The 22,199-nt window shown below is 35.8% G+C and overlaps 1 protein-coding gene across 5 annotated transcripts in view; it reads right to left on the bottom strand.

The window, feature by feature from the left end:
• Nucleotides 1-22,199, bottom strand: part of FSD1L (fibronectin type III and SPRY domain containing 1 like) — a 76,411-nt gene that overhangs the window by 24,502 nt on the left and 29,710 nt on the right. For all 5 annotated transcript variants that reach the window (XM_043567070.1, XM_043567065.1, XM_043567066.1 and 2 more), the window contains exons 5-9: nt 15,211-15,233; nt 10,548-10,669; nt 8,126-8,335; nt 6,063-6,161; nt 319-448 (exon numbers count right to left, since the gene is read on the bottom strand). In XM_043567070.1, coding sequence (XP_043423005.1) covers nt 319-448; nt 6,063-6,161; nt 8,126-8,335; nt 10,548-10,669; nt 15,211-15,233 — 584 coding nt within the window. The remainder of the gene's footprint in view (nt 1-318; nt 449-6,062; nt 6,162-8,125; nt 8,336-10,547; nt 10,670-15,210; nt 15,234-22,199) is intronic.

Raw genomic sequence — 22,199 nt, 5'->3', positions numbered from 1 at the left:
ACCTTCAGGTAAGACAGGAGATCTGTAAGTCTAAAATTCAGGAACTTCTCTCTTAAGCAGTTCAAGTTACGTAGATACAACTTTAAGGAAATGGAATACTGAAATAAAATGTGTAAAAAGAAGATCAGGGAAAAGAGTAATGAAAATGTTATAACAACTTCAAGTACTCATAAACAGTATTATATTCTTCACTTCAATGTTACTAACACATCACAAATTATACTGATATGTAGAATAAGAATTTCATCATAAGTTATTGTCAAATAAGAATCAATGTACAAGTGTGTGTCCAGATTAACATTTAATCAACTAGCTTACCTGCCCTTATTCTCTTTTCCTTTCATTTTACTTTCTTGACCTTTTCCTCCTGTAGGATCCCACTCTACACAGGTATCTTCAACTCTCAGGTTCAAATGGGATGATGAGCTATCCAAATTGAAGTTTAGTGCTATCCAAAATAAGATTTCAATTTTTAAAAAATATAGAACATCTCCACATTCTGAAGCACAACTATCACCACATTATTTTCCTACTTAGTTTATTCAATACCATAGATAAGAGAACAAAGTTCAAACTCCTAATGCTAGCTGGCATTTAAAGTCCCCAAAGTTAAGGCTGTAATTTACTAACTCCTATTTTATTTCCCATTATTGTTCTCTACATATCCTGTAGCTCCAACCAAATACAATGTACTTGCATGGCCTCTGGTGTTTCTGCTATTCCTTCTGCTGGAATCTCCATCAGCACATAATAATCTCAACTTTCTGCTATTAGAATATCAGTTAATTATCAGTTGACTGTTATAACTAAATAGGAAGAGGAGCCGGTGGAATTGAGGATGAAGAAAAAGTGATGTGGTATAAAAAATTACACAGCCTGGCACATACACATTTTCTCTGATGCTCTAATACTTAATAGTTTCATAGTTAAACTCTCAGTAGTTTTGAGAAAAAAGCACAGAGAGGGTGCCTGAGTGGCTCAGTCAGTTAAGCATCCCACTTCAGCTTAGGTCATGATCTCGCGGTTTGTGAGTTCACGCCCCGCATCGGGCTCTGTGCTAACAGCTCAGAGCCTGGAGCCTACTTCAGATTCTGTGTCTTCCTCTCTCTCTGCCCCTCCCTCATTCACACTCAGTCTCTCTCTGTCTCTCTGTCTCTTGAAAATAAACATTAAAAAAAAAAAAAGCACACAGAAATGAGCACAGGAACAAGGAAACCGACCCAGCTGATAGAGCTAGAGGTGACTTACATGGCAAAGAGATGGGGAAAAGACTACTTAAATGAAAACAAATCAAAATACACAAAAACAAAGTCATGGGGGAAAAAGGCACAGCATAAGGAATATAGTAACTGGGACTGGAATAGCATTATATGGTGACAGATAGTAGCTACATTTGGGGGAACTACAGAGAAGTTGAATCACTATGTTGTACCCCTAAAACTAATGTAACACTGTGCCAACTGTACTCAAATTTTAAAAATAATTTAAAAAAATGAAACAAAACTATGTTTTTTAAATTATTTGGTATTTGGGGGAACTATCTATCCTACTCAGAAAACTTACTCAGAATTCCTACTTTAGGAAATCAGTGTAACAAGGTATTATCTTCTCTCTTTGGAAATTGAAGGTAAATCATTAAAATATATTGATTAAGCTGAGTAATGCAGACTCCTCATATTCTAAAATACAATTCCTAGAATCTCTGCCTTAAGCAAGGTATCATATACTACATAGTTACCAACTAATCTGCTTCTCTTAGTTCTACTTTCCTTCAAAAGTTCAAATTTCTGGTAATTACTCATTGAAGTGGTACTTCCTTTACAACCCCATTTCACTTAAGGATATTACTTGATTTAGCCAAAGCTTCAATGTTTCTGTCTATGAAGTATGCATCATCAAACAATAAAATATTCATATAAAAAGTCTAATGTTTACCTAGTAGATTAAAAATTTTTTCCTTCACTGTTCTGTAAAGTACACTTTAATTTCAACTATGCATCTGACCCATTGTTCATTGTCTTTAATTATAAAATAACATTGTAAATACAAATCTACTGACCACACTGCTTCTAATAAATATACTATATAAGTTACTAGCTTTTCAAAATTTGCATGTAAACAAAAATGAAAATTTTTTTCTTACAGAAAAAAATACAGTCTTTCAGTAAAAATGTAAACAAAACTCCTTAATAAGCAGGTTACTAAATAGGCACTTAATAATTACCTCATAGGTAGGTGACTAAAAAGTTAGGATTAAGCAAACTTGAGATCCTATACTACCAAGAACGAAATGCCTTAAGAAAACCGGGTTGGGCTGTGGCGTCTGGGTGCCTCAGTCAGTTAAGCGTCTGACTCCTGATTTCAGCTCAGGTCATGATCTCATGGTTCATGAGTTTGAGCCCCACATTGGGCTCCACGCTGAAAGTGCTGAGCCTGCTTGGAATTCTCTCTTTCTCTCTCTCTTTCTCTCTCTCTCTCTCTCTCTCTCTCTCTCTCTCTGCCCCTCCCCTATGTGTGCTCATGCACTCTCTCAAAATAAATAAATAAAAAAAAAAAAAAAAAAAAGGTTGGGGCACCTGGCTGGTTCAGTGAGAAGAGCATGAGACTCAATCTTGGGGTCATGAGTTTGAACCCCATGTTGGGTGTAGAGAATACTAAAAAAGAAAAAAATAATTAATTAATTAAAAAAACAGGGTTAAGGTGCCTGGGTAGCCCAGTCAGTTGAGCATCCAACTTCGGCTCCGGTCATGATCTCACAGCTCATGAGTTCGAGCCCCGCGTCGGGCTATGTGCTGACAGCTCAGATTCCGATTCTGTGTCTCCCTCTCTCTCTGCCCCTAACCCACTCGCATTCTGTCTCTGTCTCTCTCAAAAATAAATAAACATTAAAAAAAATTAAAAATAAATAAATAAATTTTAAAAACAGCGTTAATTAACCTCTATATTAGCTATTAGGTAATACATGTGAGGGTACCTACTCTGGACAGAAAGAAAAAGTAAATTATAACTCTAAGGTGCTATCAATTCTCAGCCACTTGTTACAATCCTAAGGCTGTTTAAAAAAAAAAGGTAAGAAAAAAATCCTAAGACTGTTCCCTAATGTTTAATGTGATGAAGAAGGATGGGGTCATGAGTGGCAAGAAAAGGTGTCCCTGCCAAGCTACCCGAGACTAGACTTACTAAATACCACAACATGCAGACAGAAAGGCATGGGCTTCCATCCCAGGGGTATAATCTTTAATCTATCTCCTTGCCCCCCCCCTTTTTTTTTTGGACACTATCCCCTTTCTGGGACCTCAATGAAGTCATGGAGCCTCTCTAAGCTAACAGGGATACTGTGTTGTTTAAAAGAAAAAAACACATCAGTCCTCAAAAGTGAGGTCTCAAACATCAGTCCTGCCTCTCATATCATCTCTGTAATAGAACTAGGAATTAGTTCCCATATCTTTAAAAGTCTGTGAAAACAAAGTACCAAAATATCAAAGTACCATTATGTTTCATGTATTTGTATTGGTAGCTGCTTTCTTTGTACTCTAAAATTACACCATAGCCACTATCATTTGAAACTAGAGAGTAATTTGTGATTAGTATCATATCATTTACCATTAAAAGGAAGGGATAAACCACAGAAAAATTCCGTTAATTAGAACTTCAATTATTCATCATATGTGACAATCCCAATGACAAGAACAGTGCTACATACATTGGAGACAGAAATTAATAATGTTCACTATTTCCCACATCAAGCACCATTAAAAGACAGGATATCAAATTCTGGTAGGCTTCAACTATTTAACTTCCAGCTCTCTCCCTTTTCCTCCAATTCTCTGCTCCATACCTGTATTTCAATGGTTGGTCAAAAAGCACTACAGCAAGCCAAAAAAACTAGCAAGCAATTGTTCAACATGTCATTTTTTTAACATCTACACTTTTCCTCTGGAGCTCTTGCCCTCATTAGTTACCAGTCCAGTGGTATGGAATAACCCTTAGAGAAGTTGTGGTCTATAGCTATTTAAGAGACAAATTTTATTCTGGGTCTCCCTGAAGTTCAGAATTAAATGTTTAGTGGGCCTCAGGGTTGAGTTTCAGTCTATCCCCACCCCAGGGGGTTTACCCAGTGAGAACTCTTAAAAAGACTAAAAGCAACTCTACGAACACCAAGATCAAGAATTTGACTACTAAGATCCAGACCCTGCCAACAGGACCAGCCAGCCCAGCTCCAAGGAAATTTAAAGCCAGCTATTCATTCTCCTGAATCTGTAGAATTTGCATAGAAATGTACAGGTCCAAGTTTGGTGACTAAATATAAAGGGTAAAGGAGAAGAAACAAAAGAAATAAAAAGATACAATACTTCTGAGGAAGAATAATATTAACAATGCAGTTTTACCTGACAGGGCTCAAAACAGTTCAAGCTGTGTAAAGATTATCTATAACTATACCTTGAAATGGTTAAAATCTCTCAAGAAATCACAGTCATGTATCAGTTTAATAGCAAGTAATTCAGAGTAACCATTTCTTGGCTAAGTTATCTATAGTTCTCCAATAAAAACATTAGCTAACCCCAAGAAATTACTCAATTTAGTTTTTTTACCTTTATGATGCAAACATTTTCTTTTGAATTTGTCTTGTCAATAATTTACAGGCTTCACATTTTGCTTTATTCTGATATAGTATTTTTAAACAAAAATTTTTTTAATGTTCATTTATTTTTAAGAGACAGAGAAAGACAGAGCATGAGTGGGTTAGGAGCAGAGACAGAGGGAGACACAGAATCTGAAGCAGGCTCCAAGCTCTGAGATGTCAGCACAGAGCGCGATGCGGGGCTTGAACTCATGAACCGCGAGATCATGACCTGAGCCGAAGTCAGCACTTGACCAAAGGAGCCACCCAGGTGCACCTATTCTGATATAATATTTTTATATCACTTCCAAATCATATCAAACTCTGGCACACAAACCTATTCAAATGCTATGTGAACTGAAGGTCAGTGGAACCCCTAAAGGCCGAAGTACTTCAACAGTGTGTAGAATCTGATTCTTGCGGTAAATCCAGTCAATTACCATCTCACAAATGACAAGATCTCTAGCATTATGGCCTTCCAAATGGTAAATACCTCAAAAATGTTCCATGTTGAAATATGTTATTCTAGAGAGTTTTAACTAAATCTGAATTGGTTCCAGGCCCACAGTAAGGGTTGGCACAGAATTTGGAAACAGATTCTTTACACCTTTTCAAGTTAGTTCTAGGGATTGTGGGCAAGTCATTTAACATATGTAAACTTTCTTCATCTGCAAAATGGGTATCAGTAATATTTAAACTACTGATCCCTCAAGATGGTTTTAATGATCAAATGGAAAAGTGTGAGAGTGCTTTGTAAACATTAATAAAATATACAAATGTTAATTTCTACAATAAGGTTTAAGAAAACAGAGAGTACGTGAACTAAACTGAAATGGTACTTCCCCATTATTATTTTTTTTTTTAATTTTTTTTTTCAATGTTTATTTATTTTTGGGACAGAGAGAGACAGAGCATGAACGGGGGAGGGGCAGAGAGAGAGGGAGACACAGAATAGGAAACAGGATCCAGGCTCTGAGCCATCAGCCCAGAGCCTGACGCCGGGTTCGAACTCAAGGACCGCGAGATCGTGACCTGGCTGAAGTCGGACGCTTAACCGACTGCGCCACCCAGGCGCCCCTATACTTCCCCATTATTGAGCCATAATCCAATCCAATCCATCTGTGGGCAAATCTCACTGATGCCTACGTATTCATACTAGACTGCAATTTGTAAAGCACCCACACCACAGGATCCAATGCCATCACCTCAGTCTATTTTACCTATTTGAATACCATCATAAAAGAAGAACTAATGAAAACCAATAGTATAGTCCTAATTTCCCCATCTTAAAATTCCTACTACTGAGAATTCCAAGTATGTATGTGCATGCATACACCATAGGGAAGAAATGCTACCATACATGAAATGCTTCCTGTCCCAGTCTTGAATAACTTCGGATGTTAAGTTTTGTTTTATGCTGTATAAATATCTACAATCTTACCTTTGGTCTCTAGAGTCACTGGATCAGAATACTCTCCAGCTACAGCTTTGTTACAAGCTCGAACTCTGAAATTCATATACTTTGAATCAAACTTTAAGCCTGAAAAAATGAAAATGGTTTTCAGATATGAAAATTAAAGGGATCTACTCCCAAAGTAGGAGTATGAACCTTCAAACAGACATATTCCCTCTTGAGAACTCCCTCTTTACTCCACAGGAGTATCAATTTATGTTAAAACAGTGGTAATGCCAAAAATAAGAGGAATCATGATTTATTTCTTACTTTCTTCAAAATAAATATAAATAATACAGTTTAATCAATGTTTTTTTCTTTTTTAACCTAGTGATAAAAAGGTATTCTCAAGTTAAAAGTAATGTCTCATTCAAGGAGAAATGACATATTTAAAAAAAATTTTTTTTTAATGTTTTATTTATTTTTGAGAGAGACAGAGCATAAGCGGGGGAGGGGCAAAGAGAGATGGAGACAAAGAATCTGAAGCAGGCTCCAGGCTCTGAGCTGTCAGCACAGAGCCAGACATGGAGCTCGAACTCACGAACCATGAGATCATGACCTGAGCCGAAGTCGGACACTTAACCGACTGAGGCACCCAGGCACTCCTACAATTTAAAGTAACATACTCAATTTCTGGAAAGAAGACACCCTAAAGAATTTTAATATTTATGAAACACTGTATTTTTATGTGAAAAATGAATTTAAAGAGAAAGTAAAGCATAGGGATTAACAGTAAAACTCTGAAGTTAGTCACGTCTAGATTAAAATCTTAGTCCGTCGGGTGCCTGGCTGGCTCAATGAGTGGAGCATGCAACTCTGGTTCTCGGAGTTATAACTTTGAGTTCCACACTGGTTGTAGAGATTACTTTAGAAAAATAATAAAATCTTTAAAACTTCAGTCCAAAAAATACTAGCTAAGGGACCATCAACAACTTGACAGAACGAGTTTTTGTATCTGTAAAATAAAAATGATAAAACCAACCTCATAATTATAAAGATTAAATGAGATGTACTATACTGATTAAATGAGACGTATTATGTAATACACTTCAGCCCAGCTGACAAGTGGTAAGTGCTCAACAATGGTAATGTTACTGCTCATGCATAACAAGTGTTGAACTACTCCGGAAATATATGGCTACTTAAAATAGCCAAAGTCCCCTATACATAGAGACACCTTTTGAAAGAAAAGGCTAACACACAAATTTCTAATACCAAGTCATAGCTCTGTAAGTATTACTGTGAAGATAATCATAAAAAGGTAAAAGCAACAGTATTTATAGAACCACTGAAATGCAGGGGTAGTACGTACACCTAAAAAGTTGACAGCTTTTTTATTGTTAAAAAACCAAGGTTAGGGGTGCCTGGGTGGCTCAGTCGGTTGAGTGTCTGACTTCGGCTCAGGTCATGATCTCACAGTCTGTGAGTTTGAGCCCCACGTCGGGCTCTGTGCTGACAGTTCGGAGCCTGGAGCCTGCTCCGGATTCTGTGTCTCCCTCTGTCTCTGCCCCTCCCCTGCTCATGCTCTGTCTCTGTCTCAAAAATAAATAAAAACATTTAAAAAAATAAAAACAAAAGAAAAAAAAAAACCAAGGTTAAAATTGATGTTATTCTGAAATATTGTTTCCAAAACACTCCTTCATGTTTGTTTTACATACATTGTTTTAACAAACTGAAAATATCAGGAAGGAGTTAAAATGAAAGTTTTCCTGATATTATAAGAGAAATTCACTTCTATAACAAATATAGAAAAAACCTGGCTAAAGAAACTTAATTTCATCTTCTAAAGTAACTCAACGGGAGCCTGGGTAGCTCAGTTGGTTAAGCCTCTGACTCGATTCCAGCTCGGAGCATCACATCACACTCCATGCTAACGACACAGGCCTGCTTGGGATTCCCTCTCCACCCCTCCCATGAGCTCATGCGTGCTCTCTTGCTCTCTTTGAAAAAGAGAAATAAAACTTAAAAAAAATATCTAAAGTAACTCAAAATATTCTTCACAATTACATTTACTTTCTGAGAAAGAAATTCACAAAATGCAGTCATTTTACCTGATAGTGTATATTCAGTACCCTTAATATTATCAATTATCTCCCAGCATCGCTCATCCTTTACACGTGGAAGTCCGTCAAAATTAGTTTTCCGATATTCCAGTATAAAATGATCAATTTTATTATCTTCTTCTGGCATTCTCCAAGCCACTGTTACAGAATTGTCAGCCACCAAACACTCTACTGGATCTATCTCTGGAGCTTTAGGAACTGAAAGAAAAATACAGGCTCATTTCTCATTTACTACAGTACTGATCCAATATTCACGTTTGTCATTCAAACTGCTTTCTTCAAGTTGCTTTTGAATGGTTCCACTGAATCAGGCTACAAGAAAGGATACCCTATAAATGCAAAGTAACTATTTTTCCAAGTTCCATTTAAAAAATTCGTTTCAGGGGCGCCTGGGTGGCGCAGTCGGTTAAGCGTCCGACTTCAGCCAGGTCACGATCTCGCGGTCCGTGAGTTCGAGCCCCGTGTCAGGCTCTGGGCTGATGGCTCAGAGCCTGGAGCCTGTTTCCCATTCTGTGTCTCCCTCTCTCTCTGCCCCTCCCCCGTTCATGCTCTGTCTCTCTCTGTCCCAAAAATAAATAAAAACGTTAAAAAAAATTTTTTTTTTTAAAAAAATAAAAAAAATAAATAAAAAAAATAAAAATTCGTTTCAAAGTTCTTTCACAGACGTATTCAAGATTTATTAAAATCTTATTTGGCAAAAAGAAATTCGAACATCCTAAGGATAAAGAACCAACAATGACTTGTTACTTCTCAACACATATTTTTTAATCTGTTACTTCAAACAGCTATAGAATATAGATGAAATCACTACTGACAAAATAGAATAACTTGCTTTGAATCCAATGATTATAATAATTTAAGATATTTTCTATGTATTTTTAAAATCTTGTTTATAAAAGAATTGTAGGGGCACCTGGGTGGCTCAGTCAGTTAAGCATCTGACTTCAGTTCAGGTCACGATCTCATCATGGTTCATGGGTCTGAGCCCCTCATCGGGCTCTGTGCTGACAGCTCAGAGCCTGGAGCCTGCTTCGGATTCTGTGTCTCCCTCTCTCTCTCTCTGACCCTCCCCAACTCACACTCTGTCTCTCTCTCTCTCTCTCTCAAAAATAAACACTAAAAAAAATTTTTTTTAATTAAAAAAAGTAGTATGAATGACAATAATAATTCTGAAAGGCCAATTTACAGGTAGATATCCTGTAGTATCCTGAAGTATCACTTCTTCTTCTACATCTATGGCTCCTTCTCTCATCTTTTCCTTCTATAAACTTACTTACAACTTCTGACCTGGCCCACACAAGTTAATACGGTAAAACCTTGGCTTGTGAGCATAATTTGTTCCAGGAACATGCTTGTAATCTATAGCACCCGTAGATCAAGGCGAATTTCAAGAATTATTGGCTCAGTTGTGATCATGTGACATTTGGGGTCACGTACTATTCGTGTTGCAAGACATCACTCATTTATCGAGTTAAAATTTATTAGAAATCATTGCTTATTTGCAGAACACTAGCAGAACAAGCTACTCACAATCCAAGGTTTTACTGTACTTCACTTCTGCTACCTTTATTAGTTCCATTATAGTTTCATGACTACTAATCTGTCTTTCCAGCTAACCTCCAAAAACTAAAGGTCAGTTCTAACTAGAACCTGTAAGTAAAAAGCACCTGTAAGTAAGTAAAAAAGCACTTGCTCCTTCAATCCACCATGTCCAAACTGTTTTAGCTACCAGCCTAACACCATCACTTGATGTGAGCTAAAAAGAGAATACTAGCCAAAAGGTCCCTAGTTGGCTCTCTCACATATGTGGAAAATAATTTGAGACTCAATTTCAAATGGTTTTGGCTACTGAAATATCCTCATACTAATATTCTAATAAACCAATGTTAACATGTTATTACTGGAAATAAAATGTCATCTGAACCAATAACCACAACTATACTGGTAATTACAACAGCTAATATGCACTGAGTGTTTACTATGTGCCAGGTACTCCTTTCAAGAGGTTTAGAGATTTCAATTCATTTAATCCTTACACAAACCCTAGAAGAATACCATCACATTTTATAGATGAAAAAAATGAAGCAAAGTTAAATAATTTGTTCAAGGTTCACAGCAAGTAAATGGCAGCCAGGATTCAAATCTAAGTCTGGCCCTAAAACTCACTGTTAACTATCACGGTATTATTGCTTCTCTCTGCCAAACTAGCAATAAAAGATATCCCTTTGACGGATTCTTAAAACAGAATTTTTACTACCAGGGAAGTAATTCTCTAAAAGTAAAGAGTAGGAAATTTAATTATTCCTTCGCTGATTGAAGAAAAAAATTTCCACATTACACTTCTTTAATATATACATTTCAAAGTTCGTTACCAAAAAAACCACCTTACATTATATATATATATACTTACCTGGCAAAAACTTCAAAGTTTGCAGCATCTGTCTTTCCTGAGAAAAATCCACCATTAAATGAGTCATGTTGTCACTGACCTTTGGTTTCAAAGAAAGGCGAAAGGCTGAAGCCATTGTTACTCTATGGTAAACAAAAATATACTTTTAAAAATAAAAGAATGGGGAGTATACCATATTTAATTTATAAATGAAAAGACAGAAGTTATTTCACTTTAGTAGTATCAGAAACTATAACAAAGGTAACAAAGCTAAAAATAAATTTGTTCTCAGAGTCTTTTGAAAATTAACTAAATAAAAAACTGTAAAATGTTTTTAATTTTAGACATTCAAATATAACTTAACGCAACTTTCCTCCAGCCAGTTTTATAAAATTGTACACAAATAAAAATATCAAGAGAAAATATCCCATATAAAATCATCATTAGCAGACTCAACAGGGATCTGAGCCTCTGTACGCTCAATCTCACTGACTTCCTGATGCCAACCTCACCCCTTCTCACGTGCCAGATCATGAACTGCATGCTCTCTTTAGTAGTCACAACTACTCCATGTATCCTCAAATAAGAGTAAAAGTACACTGACCAAATATTGTGCACCTGGCAGCTGCTAAAGATGGGCCACGGATGAGAAAGGAGAGAAGTGAAATCACAATTTTGAAAACCATGTTAGTAGGTGTCGCTGTGATGCATCAAAATCAGCTAAACGGAAGGATATAAGGAGAAACAGCCCTGTGAAACCATATGCCATGGAAATAACAGTCCAATACACATTTATTAGATGAATATGGTATTAAAAACAAAACAAAAAAAGAAAGAAGCCATACCAGACCTCATTTTACGCAAAGTATGGGGGAACTGTTCTGTCAATTAAAACTGGAGATTAAAAGAAATTCTTATATTCTATTAATTTGCCATTTTATCTCAAATTTCAATTTTTTATATTACAATAAGTTTCCACAAGTATAACAAAGTAACACCCCTTATCATCTTTGGTCAAAGAATGATACAAAAGTACTATTCACGGATGATGTCCTGCTAGTACCCAATTTGGGAGAAGTAAATAGAGCTGAGGAACAAAGGGAATACTAGGCCTAGTCATTCAAATCTGCCAAATCTGCCAAATCTACCCAGAGATACGTGGTATGGGAAAATATCAAACTTGCTATCTTCAGTTATTCTGGGATAAAAAATGTCAAACGGATGCTGTATTCAGTTAGTTTACTTCATTTTAAAACTAGGAAAGTAGGGGCGCCTGGGTGGCTCAGTTGGTTAAGTGTCCGACTTCGGCTCAGGTCGTGATCTCGCGGTCTGTGAGTTCGAGCCCCGCGTTGGGCTCTGTGCTGACCGCTCAGAGCCTGGAGCCTGTTTCGGAGTCTGTGTCTCCCTCTGACCCTCCCCTGTTCATGCTCTGTCTCTCTCTGTCTCAAAAATAAATAAACGTTAAGAAAAATTTTTTAACTAGGAAAGTAATTATTTTATTAATAACAATGACAGCTGATCTATTGATCAAGAAGAATGTGCTATAGTGAAATACAATTTACGGGAAAGGGAACTCACTGAATACCAAGCACAATGCTGAATATTTCACACACATTACTTTAAGTTATTGGTTCTCAATACTTAAATTTCAGGTGATATCAATAAAAAGTTAGAAACAAAGGCTCAGTCTTACTTTGTTCTTTTATTTATTTATTTTTGTAGAGAGTGTGCATGTGAGTGGGAAGGGCAGAGGGAGAGAGAGAGAATCTGAAGTGGGATCCATGCCCAGCAAAGAGCCTGAGAGGGGCTCAATCTCGTGACTGTGAGATCATGACATGAGCCAAAATCAAGAATTGGATGCTTAATCAACTGAGCCACCCAGGTGCCCCACTTAGTTTGTTCTTTTACAAAATACCCAAGTATTTTGTGATTTGAAGACTTCTGAAAGAGCTATATTCAGATAGGTACTTAGTAAATGACTACTGAATCAATAAATGGGTTTGAACCTACTTGGATGCTTCTAAACCTATTTAAATGTTTTTTGAGAACTGTTCAAAAAAAATATCCGAAAGTATTTTAGGGAATTTAAATCTGAAACTTTATCTACAAAACTTGATTTTAATCACTATGGCCTCAAAGAAAAAGAATGTCCCCCAAACGTACATTAGAAAGGTCTATCAAAACCTAAAAAACAAGAATAACCTTTATTTTCTAGTCAGTGAAGATTTCAGTCTCCCTAAATCAACACAGATGTACAACAATGCTATAATCTTTCAAAAGACTGAACAAATTTTTTACTTTTAAACTGAATAAATTTAGACCATTGTGTCTGAAAGCCCAAACCAACAATCTACAATCCTAGATAATTCTCTACAAGATCCTTGTGATCAGGACTGTTTTAATTCACCTTGATTTTCTTGGTTTACTTCCTATAATACAAGCTGAATATAAGGATCCTTTCCCCTTAGTTTTATTTTTACAAAGACAAATAACTGCAAAACATATGCATGAGCACTTTCATTTCCTCAAAGTATCTACTTAATTAACGTGACCTACCCTTTCAAGATCCCTTTCTTTCAAGAACCAGAAATCCACAACAAACCTCAACTAATCATCTTACAACATTACTAAAAGCACCCAGAAGTACATACTAGTGATCTGTAAAGTTACAGAGATCTGATGTGTATTATCTTTTCATTTCAGTTGCTAGTTTTAACTGTCACTCCCACTGTTTCTCCTGCATAACCTCTATCACAACAAATGATAAATATTCAATTTCAATTGTATATACTTGATTCCCTTTCAATTGTATATACTTGATTCCCTGGTCAGGTATGGTACAAACTTTTCCTTAAAATGCCACTTCTTCCCTCAGTAGAAACTGTTTTATTTTGACTATATATTTAAATTATTTTTATATCATAAATGGCAATGATGGAATTCTAGAAGCTTGTTTCCTGAGAGAGCACCTAATATCTATATCAGAGAAACCTGGACATTATGAAGTTTTAAAACATTAAGCCCAAGACCCAGAAGTTCTCAGGCAGTGAGTAAAAATTTTGTAGGTAGCCAAAATAAATAATGTATAGACTTTGATCAAAAAAAAAAAAAAAATGTGCTTTGACAGAGAAAAGGAACCCTGACTGCTGATATCACTCAGAAACTGATGAAATCAAGCCAAGAAGTAGGCTTCGAGGGGCAAAGAAGTTAAGCTTCACTAAAGCTTTGCATTCAGCCATGAAAAATGAGCATTAAATTCTGACAAACATATCTGGACAGAGAAAGAGGTAAGGGGTAAGAAAAGGATTCTTGGAAGCACAGAACCATATAGATTCCTAGGAGAGGAACAAAAGAAGATCTTGCAAGGGCTCTCATAAAAAGTCTTTGGATAGCCAAAAGCTTGATTAGGAAATGACTTCTAATCCAGAAAATCAGAGACCAGGGAAAGACAGAGTGGAGAGTGGAGTAGGTGGCTAAAGAGAATGATCTAGCCACACTGAAAGATGGATTACTTGTACCGAATTCCAGCAGATACAACCCAATTCTACCTTATCCAAAAAACTGACCTATCTAGCACCCATTCCTTTGTACAGTCAATACTTCTCACCTTCAAATTCTCATAATCACCTTTCCACAAGCAGGATTGATAAGAATGACCCACGTCTTTAATCACTCCCTGATATAAAATATACCAAAAATATATAAAAACTAACATCTGTGCTAAGAGTGCTAAAGACTGGCATGTGACTCTTGCCTCTAGTCAAATAATAGGCCATCAGAAAAACAGAATTGAAGACTTCAACCAAGATTAACAATAGACACACTGGTTTTCACACAACCCATGATGAATAATTTTGTGAATTATCTGATGAAGAATAAATAATTTAATCTAGGACTCAGAGTCGTGCTTTGAAGAGCTACCCCTTTCAGCAAATTTCATAATCCTCAAAGGAGTAAACCTTAAGTGATAATCTCACTATTCAATGTGTAGTGATTAGCCAGGAAGAGCAAAACCATCCCTTCTGTGGTAACCCAATCCAAAACTGCTAGCAGCTCTTTTAGCCCTTTGGTGTATTCGTTACAGCCAGTACTACATTACCTTTCTTAATTCTGTCTCTATCAATGAGAAAGACCTCTTAAAACAAAGTCATCATTTTAATTTTCTCTTCCCACACACTAAATAGGAGTGGCATGAGAAACAGAAAGAGATGGCACCAGGAACAGGATGGAATGAGAATACAAAGGTGTTAAACAGGAGAGCAGTGAAGTAGGAGAGCTTTAGCTCTTGAGGACTATTAAAAATGCTATGACTTCTCAGAAAATAAGACATAATTATAAAATTTATGAACAACAAAAAAATACATTCCAGGAAATATGTATTTTTTAATTATCCAAAATGGGTTCCCAACCATTCATAGCTAATTAAAGAACTGTACTAAAACTAACTATATTATACCAGAAATGAAATTCTTTTGGAAGTACATAATTGCCCACAACTAATTTTTTTTTAATCTTGCCGATATATTGTTTATTCCAGAAGATGTGCAGAAGACATTTTCTTTTTTTATACTTGGATATTAGGTATTTTTATTTTAACCAACGAAAGTCTAGTAAGAAACTGTTCTTGAATTTCATTTCTGACTTCAATATTGACACATATAAAAATGTAGGTTGTATACCATACCTATCCTTGATCTGTCTGGCAGCCTTGAAGCAAATCAGGGAGAAGAGAAAGAAGGCAGTTAGTGTTTTTCATGCAAGTTTCAATGGCAGTGACATGCAAGAAAAGTTAGGATATAAACCCTGGAATAGATTAGTTTCACAGTCATCAAAACATGTATTACAGGAAATCTGTACAGTTCATATCAGCTTGCACAACGTGATGTTAGAATTATAGTAAAAAAAAAAAGAAATCCAGACCCCATATAAGTCACCTTAAAAGGAGGAAAATTTAACACTTCAAACTAATTCCAGATGACTATAAATGTTTTTCCTTACCTTAAGATTATCAAAGCACACCTCCACTTGCATTCAGTCTGACACTCTTCAACTAGAACAATCAATCTCCTTCATGGGGCACACATTTCTATGCAATCTAATGGTTTTCTTATACATGTCAAATCTGTTCTCCAATTTTTCTTCAGTGATCTTTCACCATTTCATCATGGTTGTTCCAAGTTTTCTCTATATGCCTTCCCTGGGCAAAGACTTTGTATTTTGAGAGCTTGCCTGCTAACATATAAAACTGGGCTGCAGTTCTACAATCCTTTATCCAAAAGAGTAAAGTTGTAATGACAAAAATTCAGACAAGGAGAAACCAGAGAAATACTTGTAGCAATAGGGTCTTTCCCTGAGATGATACAGAAGCTGCTAACTTAAACCTACTATGCATGAGATATGTTTGGGTTTTTTTAGTTTTTTTTTTTTTTGAGAATGCTAACACAAGTTTAGGAAAGAAAGAGCTATCACTTGGTGCTATAGAGTATACAGAAAAACAATGAAAAATACACACAAAAACTGCTGTCCCCTTCACATTTACATAGAATGCAATATATTTAACAAAAGTTTTTTTCCCCCACGCTGACCACCATAATTAACAATAATACATCCAATGTAAACTATAGCTGTTTTGCTCTACACTCTAATCCTAGGCCTTGCATAACGCCTGGCACATGGCAATACTAATAGTTATTCAATTTAGTTGAACACTAATTTGATGTATATAGCAATGCTTCTGCTGCCTCTCCTCTTCAGTTCTAATACTGTTCTTATTTGGTATTGGTCATTTTTATACCCATCCAAAATATTCTGGTCTGAATATCTTTCTACACAAAAAAACCAGAACTGACATTTAGGACATCAGCATATGACACATTACCAGCACTACCAGAATCAACTGTGAGACCTGTATACTAATCATTCTCTTCCCTTTATCAAGAAATTTTAGTCCTGGGGTGCCTGGGTGGCTTATTCAGTTAAACATCCAACTTGGGCTCAGGTCATGATCTCATAGATCATGGATTTGAGCCCTGCGTCGGGCTCTGTGCTGACAGCCTGGAGCCTGGAGCCTGCTTTGGATTCTGTGTCTCCCTCCCTCTCTGTCCCTCCCGTGCTTGTGTTCTGTCTCTCTTTAAAAAATTAATAAACATTTAAAAAAATTAAAACCAAAAAGACATTTTAGTCCTTAATAAGTTTCTAAAGAGACTTTCCAAGTCCTGCATTCTGCAGGAAACAACCCAATTAGGTGGCACTGATATGTGTCTCAAGTCATGATACTACCTTGGTATTAGGAACAAGAAATGTTAAGAAAGTCAATTACAATGATTTTTAAAAAACACTGTCATTACAGCTAGAATTACAAACCAAAGATTTTAATATAAATGTCAGAGGAGAGAAAGAGGAGAATCTTCTTGTTTCTTTAAATATGGATAAGTGCCACTACCATTACCCCTAGACTCCCTTTATTTCTTCCTCCAGGTGAGGTGAAAGGACTTAATCTGAGATGAGTTTGAAAGGAGAAACTAGAAATAAGTAGCTCAGTTACTTTTCCTCTTTCTGGCAACTTGCTTGCCTACTGAGAACATATATTCTGTTCTTTGCCTCTATGCAGGAAGTTTGACAGAAATAGGCTCTCTCTCACACACACACAGAACTGAGATAGCCTTGTATTGACTATACCTAGGTGGGCAAGTCTAACTCTAGGATTCAGTATTAGAAAGCTTACTCGTTGATATAAGCCAAATTCTCCAGTATCATTTTGTTGGTATTTGGCTTATCAGCTTTACTGTCTTCTCTTATTTCCCAACTGGTTTAGAACTTGGTTAGAGAAATGTTACTTACTCTCAAAGAACCCAACAATCTGAAGACAATTACTATCTTTTTTTAAAAAATAAACTAAGATTTTGTTTCATCTTTCAAGAACACTATGCAATATATATGTTTAATTTCCCTACAACAATTTTCTTTAAAGTAATCTCTATACCCAAAGTGGGGCTCAAACTCACGAGCCTGAGATTAAGATTCGCATGCTCTACTGATGGAGCCAGCCAGGCGCCCTCAATACTGTGTCTTTTAAACTGACCATAGTGATTCAATTTTGTGTCTAGAGTTACTTAATTTAGTAACGGTGCCGTTTTTTTAGTGTGTCTGTGCAAGTGCATGCATGTGCACACGCATGTAAAGCTTTCTTGTTATCATTTAATGTACTAGATTACTTGTGGCAAACCAGAAAAGGAATACATGAAAAGCCAAATAATGTTGGAAAAATTGTCTTGTGTATTTACACATAAACATACCCAGGTGATCAAACTGAAGACTCAGCATTTCCTCTTTCATTTAGGTTCGAATTTAACAGTACATACACTGTGTAAATGCAGAAGGGGTTGAAAAAGTTACTCTGCGTGATAAAAAAGGGGACAAAGTCTCAAATTCTGAAGATACTTCTCTAAAGGGCCCAATTTCAAGAAACATCTTAAATTGGAAAATTGCTTAATTTTTTTCTGGAATTTCTTCTCCCAAAGCAGAAATCTATCCAAAAGACACACATTACATGCTGTTTGATTCCTTTCAAGAGTGATGCATTCTGTCAATTAAACATCTCTGCTTACCAAGTACCAAACGATTTCAGAATTTACCATTGCTCTATCTCTAACACATTTATTTGCATCTACAGAATTCCACTTAGTGAATTATGAACAGGCCTCAGTGAATCTTCAGATTTTGGGGTAATGGCACTGTATATTTTTAGAAAGACTTCAAGAAGTATTAGTCATATTACCTTGCTCAATACCACTGTTTTCAATTTCAATAACTATTTCTTTTTCAATCTTTTATTGAAATCCTTGCCAACACTTCACTTAACTTTATTGCCTTCAGATATGGCTCCTTTCTCTCCCAATCTCTTCCTCCACCTCTCACTTAATTGTTTTCAAAATAAATCTTACAATCCTGATCAGTTATAGGAATCTATCACCTGAGACCAAACTTCTTTAAATAGAACTGTAATAAGAGTATAAATAGGAGTAATTGCAAATGTTCTTCATAATTACCAATTAGATATAAAGAAGTTAAACCAGATCTTTCTCAATCTCTCTTGGTTTTAATCTGCTATAAGTACATACAGAAACTATTTTCTTCCATGAATTTATCAAGCACTCTGAAAGTTAAGATCTTATTGTTTCTGTATTTCTTTTTAATATCCTCATTTTTCTATTTTTATAGGAAGATGTTAGATACAAAGTACCCTAAAATAATTCAAGTGTGGAGCAGCTAATTGAATAGTATTTTCTAAACAGTTAAAATGGAAATAAAATAAAAATTTTAGATCTTGCTTATTGTACTCAATGAATCATTTACCCAAAAAGAACAAAATTTGAGATTTTCAAATTTCTTCCACTCAGCAGTTTTGAAATTCATCAGTAAAAAATATGCAGTCTGAGACCAAGGTTTAAGAGATCTGAGTTTCACACCACATGAACCAACAAGTTACTTAACTCGTTTAGGATTCAGTTACCTCATCTATAAGGTGATGAGCACTAAAGTATCTTCGAACCCCAAAAGTTCATCCTAAGCCATCTTATTTTCACATAACTTTTAAAAAATTATCCAAATTAAACACTTCAACAATCGAATTCTCTGAAATACAGACTAAAATGAAGAGGCCACTAGGGAAAAGTTAGTTAAAATCAGAACATTAATAAAAAGCAACAAAAATAAGAATACAGTTGACCCTTGAACAACACAGGCTTTGAACTACATGGCCCACTTATATATAGGTTGTTTACAGCATAGTGCTGTAAATGTGTTTTCTTTTCCTTATGATTTTCTTAGTAACATTTTCTTTTCTCTAGCTTACTTTAAGAATTCAGCATATAATACACATAACACACAAAATATACATTAATCAACTATGCTATAGGTATGGGTTCTGGTCAACAGTAGGCTATGAGTAGTTAAGTTTTGGGTGAGTCAAAAGTCACACATGGAGGGGCTCCTGGGTGGCTCAGTCGGTTAAGTGTCCGACTTCGGCTCAGGTCATGATCTCACAGTCCATGAGTTTGAGCCCCGCGTCGGGCTCTGTGCTGACAGCTCAGAGCCTGGAGCCTGCTTCAGATTCTGTGTCTCCCTCTCTCTCTGACCCTCCCCCGTTCATGCTCTGTCTGTCTCTGTCTCAAAAATAAATAAAACATTAAAAAAAAAAAAAGTCATACATGGATTTTAAACTATGTGGAGGTTGGTGCTCATAGCTCCTATCTTGTTTAAGGGCCAACTGTATATCTGTTTCTGAATAACAATAGAGAAAAATACACTCATGCTATCAAAATGATGAATCTAGCAAAAGCTAGATTTCAAAACTAGCATTTGCCTGACAGGATTTATCTTTATTTTGATTTGCAGTAGAGTCCAATAGAGTTCCTGGTAACACTCTGAATGCCACACAACACTAAGAAACTTTTCAAGTCTTGTCTATATGTTCATTCACATGGTTTTAGTATAAAACAGATTTTCCCATTAGATTTGGGAAACATAATTTTGTAATGTTTTCTTGAGACAATCTGAAAATTACTAAGGGGCAAACATTTAATACTTTCCCAATACTGTTTATAATATATAATTGAGACTCCTACCCTCACCCCAAAAATACCATATTAAGGAATAACCTGGGAAATGAAAGGGACTCCAAGAAAATGAAAAAGAGATGGCTCCAAAGAATGAAAGAGAAAATGAAAAGAGATGCTATTTGCCTCTAAGCAAAAATACTAGCTTTAAAAAAAATAAAAAACAAAACTACTGCACACCAGTTGAAACCATATATTAAAAGTTTTATATTTTTGATACATATCCTTATCTGTTTATAAAAAGAACTAAAATATGATCATTTAAGCCTTTTTCACAAAGCTACAGTAAATAACTTGAAACAAATTTTGAATACAGTACTGCATACATCTGTTCTATGACTAAGCACATAAGACATAAATGCCCAGAAATGAAATAAGGTGAAAAATTACAGTTTGGGCTATTCTATTGAAAAATTTTTTAAAGTAGGCTTCACACCCAGTGTGAAGCCCAATGTAGGGCTTGAACTCACAACCCCTAAGACCAACACCTGAGCTGAGATCAAGAGTCAGATGCTTGACTGACTGAGCCATCCAGGCACCCACAGTTTGGCCATTCTTAACAATATTTATATTTGTTTTTAAACTGCCTTCATAACTGAAATATTCACGCTTTTGGTAAAGATTCTTTCCTCTCTCAGCATTCCTGACTTCAACCCACAGAAAGCACTTCTGCTAATACTCCTGTTCCCTTGAAAACACACTCAGCTTCTACCCTTCTCCTTATTTGTTCCGCCCAGTGGTCAAGGCTGACACCGACTGAACAATATGCCAATGGCGAGTTACTATGAGTCTGAAGTGGGAAATACACAAAATCCATTCTCCCTTTTCGTCTAAGATCAAATGCAGAAGATACTGTTCCCCTTTCACCCCACCCTGTAGTTTTTATTCCACTGAAGGTTCCATGTACAGGTACCCATTCCCTCCCTTATAGTCTAACAAATTGGGTTATGTGTGGCAAGATAATGAACTGGATGGTTAGTGACTTGGAAACTGCCCCACAGACTCAGCTCTTTTCATAAGTAGAATTCAAGTTCCAAATTTAGGGATGGGGGAACAGAAATATTAATTTTGCCAAAGGATCCAAGCAATGCTCTGCAGACCAGCTATTAGCAGAGAAGCCAGGTTTGGTGGGGTTTTGGCTACTTGTCCATCCAGAAATAAAGGAAATGATCCAAATTTCATTTGCTTGTGAGCCTTCTTCATATATTCATATCAAGCATATCAAGCAAACCTCTAACAATTAAAAACAGTTAATGAAAATAAAACAAATTTGTAATGCCAAATTTTAAAAAATTAATGAAAGTATGTTCCAATATCCTTTTCCATTTGTGCCATTTTTACTCATTCATTTTCAGATTTTCTAATGCTGGTAAATAGCATAGCTTCATATTCAGGTACTGCTGAGGTACTGCAACATGATCATTTAAATGTTAGTACTTAAAGTACTCTTTTTGAAAATAATGAAGTCTAAAAAGACTCAGGGGCTGGATTTCAGCCTATGATTTTTTGTGCCCACGAGCTATTCAAATTAATCTGATTTGATCACTTTAATATGGGATATTCATAAACAGTATACCTTAAAAGAATTTATTTTCCCAAATATCTAACAATATACTGCTAGCCCAATACTTAATCTTTTAAGTCATCTTCCCTATTCTGTCAGCAATTAGGTGTTTGAGGCAAGCTTATCTATAGTCCACGCAGCTGATTAGAAAAGTGAACTTGGTTTGTGACTTGGAATCAAACTATTATTTGGATACTATTTGGATGTACTAAGAAAATAATCACAAACAACTCTCAGTTAAGCATTTTTCTTGAACAATAAACTCAGATTTTTAGGTACAAAACAATGACAAATAATTTATTTCATCACATTTCCAATTGGGTTAAGCAATTAAGCAATACTGCACAATGCTGAAAAACCAAAATAATAAAATAAGAAGCAACATGGAACATTAAAAAAATATGCTTAAACCACAATTGGATTTATCAGAACCTTCCCAATTTACAATCATCTGGGAATAAGTTTTAACAAAGTTATGACAAAGGAAAAAAG

This window comes from Prionailurus bengalensis, chromosome D4 (genome assembly GCF_016509475.1).
Source record: "Prionailurus bengalensis isolate Pbe53 chromosome D4, Fcat_Pben_1.1_paternal_pri, whole genome shotgun sequence".
NCBI lineage: Eukaryota > Metazoa > Chordata > Mammalia > Carnivora > Felidae > Prionailurus > Prionailurus bengalensis.
The sequence above is the reverse complement of the archived record's forward strand: the minus strand, read 5'-3'. Positions and strand labels throughout refer to the sequence as shown.